The 18533-nt window shown below is 42.6% G+C and overlaps 1 protein-coding gene across 1 annotated transcript in view; it reads right to left on the bottom strand.

The window, feature by feature from the left end:
• Positions 1 to 12946, bottom strand: part of FAM117B (family with sequence similarity 117 member B) — a 28045-nt gene extending 15099 nt beyond the window's left edge. The window contains exons 1-3 of the mRNA XM_048309736.1: positions 12200 to 12946; positions 5130 to 5278; positions 417 to 509 (exon numbers count right to left, since the gene is read on the bottom strand). Of these exons, the coding sequence (XP_048165693.1) occupies positions 417 to 509; positions 5130 to 5278; positions 12200 to 12734 (777 nt within the window). The 5' untranslated portion in view covers positions 12735 to 12946. The remainder of the gene's footprint in view (positions 1 to 416; positions 510 to 5129; positions 5279 to 12199) is intronic.
• Positions 12947 to 18533: the final 5587 nt, after the last annotated feature.

Raw genomic sequence — 18533 nt, 5'->3', positions numbered from 1 at the left:
CTACCACAACATTCATAATTATTGCCAGCACTAGATTTGTTCTTGCAAATCTAGTATGTTAGCTATCAGTTCAGCTGACACTCAGAAGACACCTCTGGAGGTTTAGTGAAAGAACTTGAAATACATAAAGTTTGAAAGTAGCGTGGTCATTGCTATTATTTCCTTCTTTGGTGAAAAATGTTACCTGCATTTAGTGTTTTATTTCCCACATATTCAGATTAAAAATATTAATACACCTGAATTGTTATATTAAATCAATATAAAATGAAAAGCCATTTCCTATTTTTTACCAAGCCCACCATCTGTATAATTAAGCAAAGTAGCAAAATACTCCTGCCTTCCTGAAGGATCATGGTATCGGTGCACACCAAAAAACTATTTAATCTAAAGGTATCTCAAGTAAAGGCATTTCTGACCTCCTTGAGTTGTTCGTTGCTGCCCCATGACGATGAACGTTTGTGTGAGCTTCTCTTCTTTTCTAAATATTCTTCAGCCCAGGCACTTTCTGTCTGTAAGAAGAAGATTACAGGATTAATTTAAAAAGGTAATTGCTACTTTCTGGCAGAATATTTTGAGACAAATTAGAAAAGAGAACTTTTAAGATATGCTAGATTCAGAACCAAAAGTGAACGACAGTAACCAACTAGAAGCCTTTCTCACAGGTAAAGTACAAAAAAGTGGAGTGAAACCATATAAATAAAAAAACCCAAACCCACAACTTTCAGACCTCCTGTAATATAGGAATGTGCTAGTTTCCCTTCCAAATGACTGAGCATAAGGCAGTATTCACATGTAGCACAAGCTGCCAGAGAGCTCTGAAGAACCAGTGTGACAGTGCTGAACTGGGGGGAGATGGTGTATTTAATTTCCTGCACAAACGCTGACCTTGTTATTTCTGACGCATTAGCAAGGGTGGCTTGGTGTAAACGCTGTGAAAGCCTGCACCAGCACAGCTTCAAAAGCACGTTCTTGCTCTCAAGAATGAGAAAAAGGAAAGCAAAGCATATAAGCACCACTAGAGCCATTGCAAAGTAGGGAATTAATTTAATAATGCCTCAAAGGTCCCGGGTTCACAGTTGCCCCAGGACAAGCAGAAAGCAACACAGATAATACTAAGCTGGTTTCACTAAACCAACAGACACATTAGTGTTTAATAAAAAAATCTCACAAACATATAGTGGTGAAAGAGTTCAGAGAAATGCAAAGTATCATTAAGCCACGCTGTATTTCAGGTAAGAAAATGCACAGGCAAGACTGTGATAATACTGCATGCTTTATGGGCAGTTTGTATTCCCACCTAGCCAGCTCCAGGAATGTCTTCAAAGCAGTGAACTGTAAAGGCTCTAAGAAGACAGATAGCAACATCTATCAGGAATCTCTGTGCAGTCACAGGAAATACACCTAATGAAGCAAGGGAAAGCATTTCTGGAAGCAGCTCACACACTGAAACAGACAGCAAATTCCTTGAAGTTCACTGTTGCCACCATGCAGTTCTCAGCGTACAGTGATGATCTACCTAATCCCATTTTTAAGACACCTCACTTTCCCCTATAGAGAAGAACTTTGATTGCCTCTAAGTCTTCACACCTACAGTGAGCAGTGGTTGTTCTTACATGTGAAACTAAGAGCTTGCAGAAGCCACATGCTGACCTTTCTTACCCCAGCTGCACTTGCATCTCAGAAACTCAAGTCTTTTGTGGTATTAATCCCTTTTTTGCAGGGAATATGGAGCCTTAACTCCAAATATACAGGTTGCAACCCCACCAGTTTCAGTTACAGACACAAGTTTCATATAAATAAAACCTTCATTATCAGTACTTTTTATCTTCATCATTCTAAATCAAACACTAACTAGGACAAATCTGAATAATAAAGTTAGTATGGTTGCTTTGAAATTCCCGTTTCATAGCAAAATCAGAATCCATTACAATCTGTTTTTCTAGAAAAGCACTCACTGATCTTCATCATAAAATAGAATAATTGATAACCCCCATTCCCAAGTACCAATTTTTGTCTAGTCAATTCTCAAATGTCAGTCAGGAGTATCATTCTATCCTCTAGCTTTAGCTACTAATTCTAGCTTCCCAACTCAGCACAACAATGACACTTGCCTACAGGAGAATAATTAACACTAATTAGTCTTTGCCTTTAATTTATATTCAAGACTTTGACTCAAGATTCAAGAATTATTTAATAAATTAATATCTGATTCATTTTAAAGCCTTAAAGTTGCTTTGAGGCTCATCCTTAAAACAAATAGTTAGAAATCTTTTCAGGTTAAACTATAGGAAACCTGTACATCAAGACAGAAATGCAATACTATTTTAGCAAGTCTTCTTCTACTTATTCCACCTATTTTGTTTGTAGTACTTATTATCAAGAAATGGACCAAGTAACCAAAAGGCAAAGTGGGATTTATATTGCTCTAGGTTCTTAAAGTACTACTACTTGCTTCTTAGTTGTCACCATTCATAACATCCTCCCCCCTTTCTAGAATTACAAAGAAATTAGTTTAAGGCTAAATTTATTACAGACAGTAGAACGCTTCAGAAAAAAAAAGTTTTAAGAGGCAAAAGCTTTGCAGTCAAAATAAATTATTTAAGAATTTTTTAAAAATACAATGTAATTGTCCCATTTTAAGTTGTAAGACAAACAGGTTTCATTCAAAGCAAAAAGACAAGATTACTAACACCTGTTTTATGAGCACTTTAAACAACATGCGCAGGTATGAATCCTAGCCAGACCCTTGGATGCTCAATAATACACCTATTCATCATCCAACAAATATTTTTCAGGTACATAATTCAGTTGAGTTTTATAGACAGGTTTCATCACAATACGCAATCAAAGGAGGAATCTGATAGAGAGACAGTCTGCATGACCTGGGATCTCTTACACAGTTCTCAGCTATGACCCATGGGCATCTCTAGAAAGGCCTGCAAGCTGAAGTGTGCCATTAATTGCTGTCTCTTCCCAGTATGCTTCCTGCACGACTCTACTCCCTATGCCATAACTCCACAGAATCAAGATACCCTGCTTACTCAACTTGAAAACCTTTTACATCTTCATAAATTCAAGTCCTGTTCTCTAAAGGCTTGAAATCAGAACACATACATTTCATGTCAGACTTCGTGAAATCTGAAATTACACACTGGAACCAGAGTATCTCATCAGTGAAACTTCATCCAAATAAGACATTTTCAGAAAAGCTGAACAATACAAATGGGCAGTCTGTATTATCTCGGGAAGCTAACTATTGTAAGTCACATTTTAAATTTGTCCCTAGCTCCAGTGGTTGCTCTCAGGCCCATCGGAAGACTAAAATCAATAATATCTCCTCAGTGTCACATCAACATCAGCTCTGGACATACAGATGTATGTCTATAGCCCTACATTTCCTACTGGTTTGATAAATTTTAAATTAGGAAGTGCAAACGGATCATTCTAGTTCTCTCAGAAATACACTGCCATAGATCACCACTAAATGTACTCATTCTGCAGAAATATCTAATGCACTTACAGTCTTCCCATTAACCTTTCAAATATATTTCCTCTTCTATACAAAAGCCCCACTACCACAGCAGTTAGATGTGCCAGAATTGGGAGAAAAAGGCAAAAGAAAAATGCAAGCCAAAAAGGATGGTATCTGGCAAATACCGAGATTATAAAAGCCCAACCATTATTCAGATTATATCAAAATTAACCTGAACAAGATCAACTGAACATAGCAAACACTTTGGCAGCAGTACAGAAATATAATTATTTTGAAAAAAGTATCCTAAGAAATCAAATACGAAAATAAATTGTTAGGACACCCATAGGGGTTTAGTTCTGCCCTTTAATGACGCCTTTTAATAGCTAAGTATGTACAGACATTCCTTGTATATCACATACCTTCCTTCATCCTCCTCCTCTTACTTCAAAGTGCTTTCTTTTATCACCCTGTCTTCTAACCATTTTTCCAATTCATTTTCCTGCACAGAAAACGTGTTCCTCAGCTGTCCTTTCTTCTTCACCAGATCCTAATTGCACCTTATCCAGATGGACATATTTCCCTACAAAACACCTTCCTTCTCTACTGATCTGCTCTTCCCACAAAAGGCCACACAGTAACACTGCACACCTCATCTGCTCAATTCCTACTCATCCACAGACACTGAAACTATGTGGACACATTTTTGCTACTGTTACCAAACATTACAGGGGTTCAAACACAAGGATGCCCCACATGCTACGAGGTCCTCTTCCAACTGCATCTTGCTTATGTTCTTTGGAATTAGTGGAGACTTCTTGTTGAAACCATGTTCCAGGAACAGGGATTTAAAATCTGATACATTTGCCTCTTTCTTTCACGCTGCATGTTAGAGAAAGCCACTGCCAGACTGCACCCACAGAAGGAGAAATGAAACACTAGGATATTTTAAGAAACACTCCATCTTGAACCACTTCTGCATACAGAAGGGATGTCATGTAACAACACTCCCTTTAAAGGGGAATGCCAAAACAAACGTCATGCTTCAGTCAATTGTTTGTTGTTTCCGTTTTTACAGGTGGCACAGGACGGAACCTTTAAAGCTTGTGAAATTTTGTTAAGCAGTTCATGCTTATTGGAAAATCATGTACTTTCTTAATACTTTCCAGTTGAGCTAAATTTCAACACCATTCACAGTTCAATGAGGCAGTTCTTCAATGCATATAATTCTATACTGGGCGCATAAAACCCAAGTGAACATTACAGGGCTTTTACAATTAGAGGATGAAGAGTTGGAGACAGACATACATATAAGGATACATCACTAAGTCCTCTATATAAATTTAAAGTAAACAGTAATTAACTCCAGTGCTATCTAGTGTACTGCACACTGTAAGAATAATGAGAATACAGATGTACAATGCACTGAGGCAAGAAGGAAGTGGAACACCTAAACAATACTACAGTTCTCAGCCTTTACTTAAAGAATGCAAATAATTCACACATGCAATAGCAAAGGTAGGATTCCTGCAATTTGAAAGTGAATAGAAACTTGTGAGCAAGAAAGCTAAAGTGAATGTTTTCAAAGGAAAAGCTTCTCACATTTAAATCCTGTCTTCACCCTTACATACTCCAAAGACAAAAAACTCTGTCCTACCTGTGTGGCTTTGTCTCTCATACAGGGAGCAGCTTGTCCATGATTATCACGAGGCCACTGTCCAGCAAGGTATGGAGCAGCAAGCGTATCCAGTGAAGACGTCCGGCGAACAATACTGGAAGGGCTTGATGAAGGTGGTCTTGATTTGTCTGGTAGAGCAAGAACATTTGATTACAAAGAAATCAAGACAGAGAGCTTATCCATTTTAATAGCCTACAAGAAATCATACCAAATTGGAACTATGCTGTTAAGTATACAACAAGATACTTCTAATATGGAAATTAAGTTTGCTTTTCCAGGCTCTATTCAGTCTGAATAAGTTTGAAATCTGTTTTTATGGTTTCTTTAAAAACATCCTTATGCCACAAGTGTTGCATTAGTGTTCACACACCACTATTTACTCCTTTAAAAGTCTAACAATCATTTGATTCTTAAATGATGAAGGTGTAGAAGAAATAAAAATAGTTATGTTTATGCACACAAAAGGTTAATGAAGAAAAACTGTGTTGAACTTTTTCAATTTAATGCTGAGTTTACAGTTCATCCTACTAGCCCTTCACCCCTTCACCTACTTTACTTCCAGGGACACTATAAACCAGTATATTCTAACCACCCAGTACATGATATATGGCATAACCCTTAGATTCAGAAGTCAACTTTGATAAGGTAATCATTTACATTTTACAAGCTAATTGAGACATCTCCTCCCTTTACATGCTACTTGGTAACTATGTTCATATTTGCCTGGTGCTGTATCTTCTGCAACACCTCATTTGTGGTGTTTATACTGGTATCCTATTTCAGAACAATTTAGATACTAAGAGGAATCCTTACCAAAAAAAAAAAAGTTAACTACAACAATCATAGGAAGTAATATGAGAAGGAAGAATATGGTTAAAAATAAAAATTTGTATCTGTCCCATCTGTCAATGATGTCTTAAGTAAGGTGGCAGTAAAAGACTACACTGCAAGCTATGAAGAATAAACACTGAAGAAAATTTCCTCAGAACAGTAACTGTGGTTGTTAAATTTAAGAGACCGATAAGCAGCAAAGACCCGGGGTTTAGATACACATACATGCTTACACATTTTGAGATGTAAAAGGCAAATCCTGAGATCACAACGATCTAAGCTTACTACCAACTCATCTACTCCCCACAAAAAGAATTTCAATTATACTTGAAAGAACTGTGCATTAATCTTAACTATAACAAATAGAAAGTCCTGAAAAACACAGCAAGCATGATTCAGAAGTTAGATGGAACCTTTATAAAAGGCCACGGGAAAAACTCAGTCATGTGTCCTCCCTCACTGTGCCTTAGGATGAATTCTGCACTAGAAGTATCAATAACACAGCAATTTGTATTATACATAAACTCATTTACATTTACAAAGGAAATTGTGCCTGGTTAGTGTCTGACTGCTAGTCAGAAAATAAAACCACTGACATCAAAAGTCCAAAATTCAATTTCTAAGCTGTTGCAATCTACTAAAAATATATGTGATAAATACTAATACAACTTGTTAGGTATAGATTTCAATGGAGTGGAAAGCACCTAAATCTAGTGATGTTCTACACTAAATAGCCTCATGTGAATTATTAGAAATGTACACAGTAAAAATATGAGAAATATTTCAATTCAACTACAAGGAAAAAATTCTTAGCACTATAATCAGCCGCTCTTGTACAAAGCAGTCAGGAAACTTCATCTGGTTTATTATTTCTACAAGCACCAACAATGATACAACCTTACTACTGAGCTCTCAGCAGATTTGCTCTCAGGGTGTAACAGCAAATATGTTTTGGAGTTTGCACTTAAGACTCCCATGTCAAAGAAATTCTCTGACTACTACTATCAGCACACTGAAGGGTCTGTTTGTATCAGAAGATTTCAAAACTATTCCTTTTGTGTGTACTATAGGACAATGTGGCATGCTAACACAATGTGCCATTCTTTAAAAATTATGCTTGCTTCCAAAGTTAAATCAAACATATTATTTGTCTAAGAATTAGCTGCCATATTCTCCCTGTTTGTTTTTCTTCTCAGTTATCATTCTTCCTCTTCAAGAAGCTTTTCTCTTTTTACCAAGGGGAAACAGAAAGGATGTGAAAAAAAATTATAAATCAGGAAGTGTACGTAGTCAGCCACATCATCTGCAAAGCCACTGCAGCAGCTTCAGAACTGGAAAAGCAGAATCTATTACTCTCTCTTCTCCACCACAAAAAAAAAGAAAAACAAAACCAAAACAAAAAACAACTGGAAAGACTATTTTGCTGAACAAACAGAGAATGAGAACTGAAGAGCCTGTTTACTATTTAAGTTCAAGGGAAGCTGCTCATTTCAAGGCACAAAGCCTGTAAATACTCTCTCTTCCTCTGATTTAAAAATTCATTCAAGAAATTCTGTTTTCAAATTACTTCTATTTAGATGGGGAATGATGTTTGGATCTGTTTTTACTTACTTTTCCACCTTCACAACCTGCCTTTATACAAATTGGCAAAGTCTACTATACAATCCTTCTTACTGTTTCAAAACATTTCAGTGGGAACATATACAATGTTTTCATTGCACTTTCCCCTACAATACTTGAAGCAAGTGTTCAGCTGCTATTTTTTCTTGATGTGACCTACATAACAAGAGATCTGCCTCCATAGAGATAACAGTTACAACAGCTGTGGCTGATGAAAAACAATGGAGCTGTTTCATCAAATAGACGCTTCTTAAATATTAGATCTCTTTTAATTGGCCTGATTATCTCTCTAAACCAGTATTTGTGACAAATATCAACCCTCCTATCCATCCACCACTAGTATAAATCTATTTAGAAACAAAAGTCTTTCTGCAATCTGGTCTCAAACAAAGCAAAATAATAGAACAAAAATAAAGAGAACATACACAACACAAATCAATGAAGTCCATAATGCGGGGAAATAACAAGCGAGTTGCCATGTCTTCATTGGTCATTGCCGTACAAGTGACCAACAGAAGTTGCTACAGGCAACTTGGTATCTCACACACCTCTTGCAGAGTAAAGCCAGGCACCTCCAAAGGCAGTGTAAGCTCAGGCACTATAGCAGTGGGACTGAAGAGCAAAACTGAACAAATAGAGATGCTTACCAATAACTACCTGAAAGGTATGAAAGAAACCAAAGAAACATCATCTAACACATACTGTGAGAAAATAAGCAGCAGAAAAGCCTAAGAAGCCACTGAACTCACAAAACTCTACTTTAGGCTTTTTTTTATACAAGTGGGCTATCCAAAGTAGTGAGAAGGAGTGAGACCAAACTAACTCCTCTGCCATCAAAGCATACATACAGTTGACCTTTTTGTTCTGCTTTGGTCAGGCTTTTCCCCAGAAAGGACCTTCATGGGATCTCTCCCATGCACAGCTGGCACAACCGTCTTTCCCAAAACTACAACTGGTCTCTGGGACTCCACCTACTTTTCATGTTTCATTAAAAGAACCGAACAGACTCAGAGCACTAAGCACAGACACACCACCCAACTGTGTATACTCCCTTTGGAAGATAATCCTGGCTATCATCCTCACAGAAATTTAAAGAGAACTGTTCACTAGTAATTCAAAATTGTCCCACTGTAGAAGAATGACTGAATTAGTGGTGTTTTAGAAAACCAAACCTCACAAAACCCAAGATGTTCAAGTTACTTAACTCTAGTAAATGAAAATATTTTTAATCCAAATAAACTCCCCTGAAGTGCTGGCCACAAGAAACATACAGTATGATGGTGCAAAAATGAATTAGCTTTCTTTACACCTACCATTTGTTAAACAGCTTAGGTAAGCAGTGCAGGAATGTAGCGGCACACAAAGCCTTCTCTCTTATCCTACAGTAATATCTTTCAAAACTACTGCAAAACCTTGGTCATTAAGGCCAACAGGTCTGCAGCTATTATTGTGTCACCAAATTATTAAAACTAATAAATTCTATGGTGAAATTTGAGACTGTAATAGAGTTCCATTTCTTCCTCTCTACCTCCAAGAAAAGGTTCATACCTGACCTCTAAGACTTCATATACTATTTTTATCACTTCCATTCACACAAGCAGGCTTTAATATTACCCTTCCCTAGAAACTTCTCCTTAATTTTCAGAATGAGTTTAGATGTCCAATACAGTCAACTGGACTATACCAGGAAGTCCAGCATCCAGCAGAGAACTCTCTCACCACCTCGAGGCACCTGAAAGTAAACAACTGCTATGGCTCTGGTCTTGATCTTCTTGTTTACTCAGCCTGGTACACTGTAACATTTTTGCAGCTGAGCAGTTCAACTCCTCTAAGATGCGTTTTATATAAGAACACAAATAACAAGATCCCATTAGATCTTTACTCAGTGAATAAACCAAGGCAAAAACCAATGAAGATAGAGAAATGTGTATGCTCTATCTCATGTTGCAACAGTGTACTAGTAGGTCAAAACAATGTCCTCTAAGGGGTGGTTTGCAGACAGGTAAAGAGGCAAATGTGAAAACTGAACCAAAATTGGAGATTGCAGGACAGACTCTGCAGTGTAGAAACGAGGCCACACCAGTGATGGGAAGGGCAGAACACATTAACAGGCAATTAGAAGCTGAATTCTGTGAAATAACTGCTAGAGACTGCAGAAAGGGAAAGTAAAAGATGAAAAACAGGTAGTAGCAAGATCTAGCTTCCTGGTCATATTTAGGAGGAGGGGAGAGAAGTGGCAAGAAAAGCATGGAAAATTAGAAGTTGTATGACAGAATCTTCCATTTGTAATTACCCCGTAGTCAACAGAGAATTCAGTTGAGCAATTCAGATCAGAAAACAAGGGCTAAAAAACCCCTCCAAAAACCACACCCCAAACCCATAAAAGCCACATTTGTAAATTCAAAAGTTAGGGTTCTCGAGTGTAAAGCAGGCTCCTGAAAACTAAGTTCACAACTATTCAACTGCTTCCCAGGAAAGAAAATCTGAAAAACGTGAAACTGAGCCTGAAGTATACAACTTATATTTAGATACACTTAAACTTAGATACAACCAGCATCTAAGTTCAGAAAAAGCTATCATTTGTCTAACCTCAAGGTTCATTTTCATCTAAGAAAATGTGTCTGCAGCTGTCGGAATGAACAAAAGCCATCACTAACTGAAAGCAAGAAACAGAAAACCCCAAGTTATTCTGCAGCAGATTCTGACCAATACCCTCAAGCATCTTGTGTGTCTGCACAACCGTTGCCTCATTAGCAAAAAAAGTTCCACTTCCATGTTCTCAGCTAACACTGTTTACTCATTTAGATAAAAAACCTGAAGTCAACTCAGCCTCTGTCAAGCACTGGACTACACAAGATGAATGTTAAGCACTATTAAAGAGTTTAGTTTGCATTTGGAGCCAATACAAGTACTAGTCAGAAACTGGAACATGTGGAAGCAATTAAATGGACACCACTCTCCTGTTTTCACACATCTTGTAAAAAGCTACTGGAGTTACCTTAACACCGTAGAGTAATCAAATGACTTGTTTCTTTCTATATGTTAATTCTGCAAAGTAGTAAAGAGGCCAGCATAGTTTCAGCAGGCTTCTCCACAGTGACTAAAAGACAGTGCAATTTTTCCACCCTAAGTGGTCTGACGCATGCCTTTACAAACAGTTTTTGAACCTGGACCTCAAGGCTAACCATGCTCTTCCTCATTCTCCAGGCCAGCAGATTGCACCTTAGGCAAGATTTCTATAAAGCTCACAGGAAGGAGACCGGATTTTGTGATGTGCATAAAGTCTTTCAGATTACTGATTAACAAGAATCTCAAATGAAGAATACACACATTCCTCAATCCAAAGCCTTATAATATAATATAGCCTTAATAAAACCCTCATTACTCTTATCTGCAAAGTGAAAAATCTAACTCAGAATCTTAGCAGTACTCTCGTACACTAGCAGACTAGGAGGTACACAGTCATCTTGTACCAACTGGTGATGACTGTCTCATTTGGCAGCATCACTCCTCAAGAGCCAGGATAGGAAAAAAGAAAAAACCCAAAGCGGTAGTCTGGATATAATCATTATTTTAGAAAGGGGGAGGAGTATAAGGAGAAGCAGAAGTGTTAAAGGGAGGGCTAGTCCTAGATTTCCACATATACACTTCTGCATATTAGTCAACTTTATTGTTTAGATTACCACAGTCAATTTAATGAAAAAGAGTAGCTGCGAGCTTTGGTATCTTAAAAGTAACATTTTTCCCCAGATTTGAGGACATGAACACAAAGCCACATTCATGCACTTTTGAGAAAACTTTTATCCCAAGAAGGAAAAGGACTTACATATGTCAGCCTCTATCATCCTCAACCTGATGCCATATATTACTTAAATCCCAGCATTTCCAATAAGAATTATTTAATTTTTCAAAAAGTTAAAAAGCAGTTTGCTACAAAATGTATGGTATCCTCACGCTATTTTCTATCTTCACTGTAGCACAAGCATGTCATCACTCTCAAGCACACACATCCTTCTGCAGGGTTCTGTTGAAAGCAACTGCTAAGAGAGATACTGAATACTTTTGCTCTACAGCTATGTGCCATGCCTACAGCACTAGTCAGTTCTTTAATTGCAAGCTCAGGGACACTGTTTGGATCACAACCACATCCACCATCCGGCACCAGGTGTGCAGAAAGGTGAGATGTGAAGGCTTCACAACAGCCCCCAAACTCACCTAAAGTTTGTGCCCAAGTACATTAAGGACATCTACCCCACTGAAACCCTCTCATCTGCCAACCCGAGGCAGTACTCGCGGTACTACGGGAGCGGTCACAACCCCCACATGGCACGCTTGGCTCTCTATCCCTCTTCTGAAAGCCAGGGCGCAACAGAGCAGCAACAAAAGCAAAGACCCCTTCCATGCACATACCCGGCAAACCCTGCCGCCGGCCAGAGAAGGGGCAGGGCGGGCACCAGCCCGGGCACAGCCCGGTCCCTAGCTCTGCCCCAGGGCACGAGGCGCTCGGAGGCACCGCCGGCCCCTGCCCTGCACCCCGCGCCTGGCCCGGCCGCCGGGGACGTGCCCTTTGCCGCTGTCCCGGACCCCCCGGCGCTCACCTTTGCAGACGGGGGAGCTAGGGCTCTTCCTCTCTGGGGAGCTCCTGCCCGGCTCCGGCGACTGCCGCCGGTGGTGGTGCCGGACCCTGCCCTCCGGCAGCGGAGGCACCGGCGAGGAGCAGGGCGAGGGCCCGCAGCCCGGCAGCGGCGGCGGGGGCGGCGGCGGCAGGTGGTGGTGCCGCGGGGGGCTGCCCCGCGCCCCGCCATGGCCACGCGTGGGGCTGCCCCGCGAGGAGGCGCCGCCGCCGCTGCCCGCTCCCCCCGGCGGGGCCGTGGCGGGGCCGCCGCGCCCGCCGCTGCCGGGGGGCGCCGCGCGTGGGAGCCCCGCACCCGGGCCGCCACCGCTCCTCGTGGGGCTGCCATGTTGCTGCTGCTGCTGCTGCTGCTTGAGCTGGAAGGGCACCGTGGCCCGCATGGGCTGGAGGCGGCTGCTCGCTCCCGCTGCTCCGCCGCCCGCCGCCGCCGCGCTGCCTCCCCCCGTCAGGGAGGTGGCGGGGGTCGGGGAGCCGCCGCGCCTCACGCGCTGGTGGGACATTGTCCGTCGGGAGCCGGGGCTCACGGAAGGCGGCCTGAGGCGGGGAAGGGACAGAAGGGTACGAGGCGCGGGCCGCTCCTCGCGAGGTCCGACGCCTCAGGTGGCGGTGGCGGTGGCGGCGGCGGCCGCCGCAGCCCCGTCCCGGTTTCCGTTCCCGTCGTGGTCGCACTCCCGTCCCCTCCGCGCTGCTGCACCCGCAGCCTCCGTGCGCCTCATCAACAATAGTGCCCCGGCCGCGCGCCCCGCCCACCGCGCCCTCCCATTGGGCGCGGCGCCGCTCGGCTCGCGCAGCTACGGCGCGCCCATTGGCTGCGGGGCGCGCGCCTGAGTGGCCGAGCACGCGCGGAGGGTGCGGGGGGGCGCGGGGCGGAGGCAGCGCTTAAAGAGCCGCACGCGGGTGGTGGCGGGGCCGCGCACTGCCCCCGGCACGTGCGGCGGGGCAGCCCTGGCGGGAACGGGGCCGCGCTCCGGGCTCCCCTCACAGCGCCACGGGGCCGCGCTCCGGGCGCCCCTAACGCCGCCGCGGGGCCGCGCTCCGGGCGCCCCTAACGCCGCCGCGGGGCCGCGCTCCGGGCTCCCCTAACGCCGCCGCGGGGCCGCGCTTCGGGCTCCCTCACGCCGCCGCGGGGCCGCGCTCCGGGCTCCCTCACACCGCCACGGGGCCGCCGCCGCCACGGGGAGAGCTGCGAGCCGGCAGTGGCTCACCCGCCTCTTGGTCCCGTTCTAAGAGACCATTATTCCTATTCCATTATTTCTAGCCCAAGGTGCACTCCAGGAGGGGACGGGGCTCCACAACGGTTTATCCAATCGCTTTGCCACCAGCTCGGTGTTACCGATGATGGCACCAGAGACGTGGGCAATATCCAGGCAGACTTGACCCCCTTTTCCCTTAATTGCTGTGTTTACTCTCCCCCCTTAGGTCAGATTAGTTGCATCTTCATTGTAATCTTTTAATAATATTTGTTAACTGCTGGCATCCTCTTAACCAAATTTATACAGCAGAGCAGTGAATACGTGCATGGAACAGGCCTTAGTTCACGTGCTTGGTTATTTAGATGCAAGGCAAACACGTTAATGCCCTCAACACTAGAGAGAATCAATAAACCTTTCTTCTGTCTTTATTACAAATGCCTTCTGAGCTACCAGAACGTACACAAATTCTTTTCAATACTGCTCTACAAGTTGGATGTTGCAATTGAAAAGCATTGCTATGATACGAATGGTGTGCCAATTTACATACTGCTCTCTGTTCAGCTTGGTTGTGCTTGGGTTTGTTTTTTTCTCTCTCCTTTGCTGTTTCTGATTGAAACCCACTTCACTTAAAAATCCCTACTTCCGCTTTGAAGAGCTCCATCCTTGTGGCTGACAAGTTAAACAAACCTGAAAAGCAAGACTATGTGCACAGGCCTTTCTTAAGGATGCCTGGATACTGGCCTACCTAAAGCCTTGAAGGGTAAAGCTCTTGTCAGAGCTGAGAGCTTTTCATGAGAAATCAGACCGGCAAAAGAGACCAGGGCAGATGTAGTGATGAGGTGTTGTGGAGTAAGCTCTTGCATTCTGGATTAATTACATTTATTTTGAAAGGCATTATGCTTGCTCACAGGTACTGTAAATGCTAGTAACACGGCCTGAAGGCAAGCTGCATGGGCCAATCAAAACTGGCTACAAGAGGCTGTGTCCAGTCTCAAGAATTACCCTGTGCTACCCCTGAAAGTGGCTGCCAAACGAAGGCACCAGAAGCCTGGCAGATCATCATCAGTCCTATTATGTCCCTTTCTTCAACTGTGCAATTTACTTATGCTTTCTTGTAAATTATGCATAGGGACACTTCCCGGTCCTTTTCTTGTAGCCATCACAAGCACTGCTGGTACAATTTGGCAGGGCACCAAAATCACCAGATAACCCATAATAAATGAAATATCTGGGAGACAGTGCTCTCCTCACTGGGGATGGCTGAGAGGCAGAGAACAGTATAAGCTGTGTACTGCTGTCATTGGGGGTGAAGGGGTCTCGTAATTCCCTCAGTGACTCCACGTATATATTGAAAAGAACCTCAGCTTTAAAGATCTCCATGGGTAAATACCCAGGAAGTAGAAAACCAGCACACAGCATGTCTGGAGAAATAAATGGAACCTGTCTGCTGCTTTGTCCTTCAGCAGTTTCTGTGACTCATCTGTGGGGCAACACAGCAAAAGAAGTTTTTGAGAAGGGGAAGAAAAGAGTGTGAAACCTTCCAAAAGCCAGTTTTGCCATAACTCAAAGTAAGGTCAAGGGACAAGGAGAATACGTTTTTAGGAACTAAATGGCAAGATGGACATTGTCAGATCCCAAGGGAGGTGATCAACAAAATAACAGCTATGTTTTCACCAACTAGCAAAACACCACAGCTGGAGAACAGCCCTACCTGGAGCTGCTAGCAGAAAGCACCAGGGGAGATGTGGACTTTTCAGCTTCTCACCCAGTCCCACCAGCAAGGAGGCTGGAGGGCACAAGAGGCTGGGGGGACACAGGCAGGACAGCTGACCCCAAAGGGATGTTCTGCACCACACAGCAGCAAGCTCAGCATATGAACGAGGGGGAAAGCTGGCTGGGGGCTGCTACTCCAGGACTGGCTGGGCTTTGGTTGGCGGGTAGTGAGCAATTGCAGTGTGCATCGCTTGCTTTCTGTATTCTTCTATTATTGTTATCTATATATAATATATAGCTCTATATATTGTATCTCTATAATATCTAATATATTATATTAGTATCTATTATCATCATATGCCCTATTAAACTGTCTGTATCCCAACCCACAAATTTTACTTTTTTTTCCCCCCAGTTCACTTCCCCCACCCACTGGGAATGAGCGAGAGAGCAGCTGTGTGGGGTTAACCTGTCAGCTGCCTGACAGGTTAAACCACAACAGCAGCCCAGAACAGTGCACAGTTACCCTAAAGAAGGTTAATTTATGCAGCGTTTGTTTCACTTTGCTGCAATTTTCAGTGAAGAGCAGAAGATGCAGTTCTTCCTGCTGTGACAGCACCCACTCCCAGCGCCTGCACAGCTGTGCAGCAGACTTTCACCCCAGTTTATGCTCACCAGAAATACTGGAAGCAGTATTTCCCAATACTTGCAAGCAGTGTGCCATAAAGATACTTCTAAGGCACAAAATATTCTGAATGCATTCTTATTCCTGTTACAATTTTGAAGAGGCCAAAAATGACAGGTACTGATTCAGTGATTTTCATACTGCATGCTATGGAACCAAGTCACGACATGGATTGCAGAAGATACCTGTGACAATTGTAGTGCTCCCCACATTATTGTCACACTGCAGAGGTGGCACTGCTCCATACAGTTGCTGTGAGAATATAAAGCAAAGTATTTATGTGTACTCCTCATCATCAGTTGTATTGCTTTGCACGCAGCTCAACATGTAAAGTCATGTACTCAGACCTACTCAAAAATCGTGTACTTCTTACGTTCATTTGTTTAAACTGTAACAAATGTGTTACAACAGGATCTTACTCCTACATCTTATGGAAATAATGGAAAGAGCTAAAGCAGGATTATGAACTTGAAATAGTTTTGAAACTCTTTTTCAATTACAAAATAACCCAAAGCCTCAAAACAAAACCTCAGCCCCACATAACTTGGATTCAGATCCCCCAGACTCCCCTTGCAATTCACACCTCTCAGGCTCTGGGTTTTTTTCAGCTGTCACCTTCCTTTCTGCCTGCACACTTTGCCAAATGCTGTCCAGGCCACCTCTGAGCAATATATTCCATATGGTTTCATGTGGAACCTCTAGGCCAGGATTTCTTCAAATATGTGACAGCCTTACTCTGGCCATAACACCTAATGTAATGGTGGCAACAGTGATCCAAAAAATAGGAATGAAACTCCTCATCACCACAGAGGCTGTGAGCCTTCTACCAGCAGCATGTGAATCTGCCTTTTAGTGACCACAGTCACCTTAGTAACTCCAACTGCCCTGGAGTCACACGTGATCCCACGTACACAGGACCCATCTCTGTGTCTCCAGCTCCCCTCTGCCTGGAATTTTTATCAACCCATTGGCCCTGGGAGCTCAGCAGATACTGCTTTGCTCACATACCAGGCTGAAGTGCCACTGCAGGAGGTGGCGAGCACTCCCACATCCCACTGGAGGTCCTCGGCACCCATCCAGAGTCCTGCCAAAATGTGCTGCTTTGTACTCAGTGCTGGGAGATGAAACCTAGGTATGGCAGCCGGCTCCTTATGTGCAAGCTGTTGGCTCTTTCTTAAAATATGGTGTGTGGTAAATGCTGCAGATATGAACAAATCAATCCAAAGGCTGGAAGCACATTGAATGCCCTCAAGGGCAGACTGATCAAACACACAGAGCTGCATGAACAGATCTGCAACCTGCTGAAAGCAGGGATGTAAACAAGTCAGGGAATTGGTCAACTGCTAATACCAAATGAAAAGCAGAGAAACAAGGGTCAAAGAGGTTTAACTAAGCTGAGAGGCCCAAATCACTACTGTACTACTAGTACAGCTAGTAAAACAAATAATACTTAAGGAGTTGTCTGGTACTTCAGACTGAAAATGTGTGAATAGTACTGCTCACTGCTCATAATAATATACATATAAAATGTTCTGTTAAAATAACAGTAAACCTTACAGAAAATGACTGTACTTCAAGCAGCTTCAAGTATGTTATTGTCTTATTCTAAAATTAAATAAATGCAAAGCAGCACATGTAGAGGAGCAATCTACTGCCTGAAATTGTTTTTTTACCTACAGTTAATGTAAGCAATATTGAAGGTTAAAAGACTAGAGATTCTGGGAGTCTAATCTAAACATTAGCTTACGCCTCAGGATACTTCATTGCATTTCTCATCTCTCCCCTGCAGAGTGAGTTTGTTTTGCTTGTTTATGTGGGTGTTCAACATCAACTGGAGAAAAAGACATTTAAAAAAATAGGACAAATATAATAGAATTTGCTTCACACAAAACCTGTAAGAGCCTAGTTTACATTCCAGAATATCTGTGGGGATTTGAGAAGGCAAACAGATTGAAATAAGGTATTAAGATTAAAACAATAAAAAACAACAGATGGGACTTTGGACATAAATCAAACTCCATGCAATAAGAAAAATGCAAAATGCACTCCTGTCACATTTTATAAGGTGTAGTCTTTAAGAAAAGTTGGCATAGAAATAACATTCAGAGGCTTCGGTGCCTCACTGGCATTAAGATAACACATTTTTGACAAAGAAACTCAGTTCTCAATGCAACAATTACATGCAGGCTTGGGAGACGCTCCCACTCACATTCCTGGCACATGTAATTAACTGGGAGAAGCACGAGGTTAATTTCTTTAGAAGCCAATGCTAAGTTACCTACATGTGACATGTTTTTCCACACATACAGATCAGTTTTCTGAGCATGTGTTCAATGTCAGCAGCAACACTAAGCGATACCCCTGTGGTGAGTGTCCAGCTGCTGAAGGAGAGGGGCAACTGGAGTCCTGCTTGCTTCAGGGATGGGACCTGAAACTGTTCTTGGACTGGGATAAGGGAAAAGAACGAGCAGCAGGAAAGGCATGTTGTCCACCAAAGCCCAGAATCTTTTTTTCAGTAATATTGAGAGAAGTGGCCTAGTTCACTTAAACAAGAGACAGTATAATCTCCCCCAGGTATCCTGCAAGATGCTGGAATGATAATTTGCACATGATTCCTCCCCTTCAATAATAAAACTTTCCTTCCTTTTAGGAAGCAAGCAATCTTTCTTTATCTTTCAAAAACTTAGCATTTTTAGCTCATATTTACA

Source organism: Corvus hawaiiensis, chromosome 7 (assembly GCF_020740725.1).
Source record: "Corvus hawaiiensis isolate bCorHaw1 chromosome 7, bCorHaw1.pri.cur, whole genome shotgun sequence".
Classification (NCBI taxonomy): Eukaryota; Metazoa; Chordata; class Aves; order Passeriformes; family Corvidae; genus Corvus; species Corvus hawaiiensis.
This window is presented reverse-complemented; position numbering and strand designations above follow the sequence as displayed.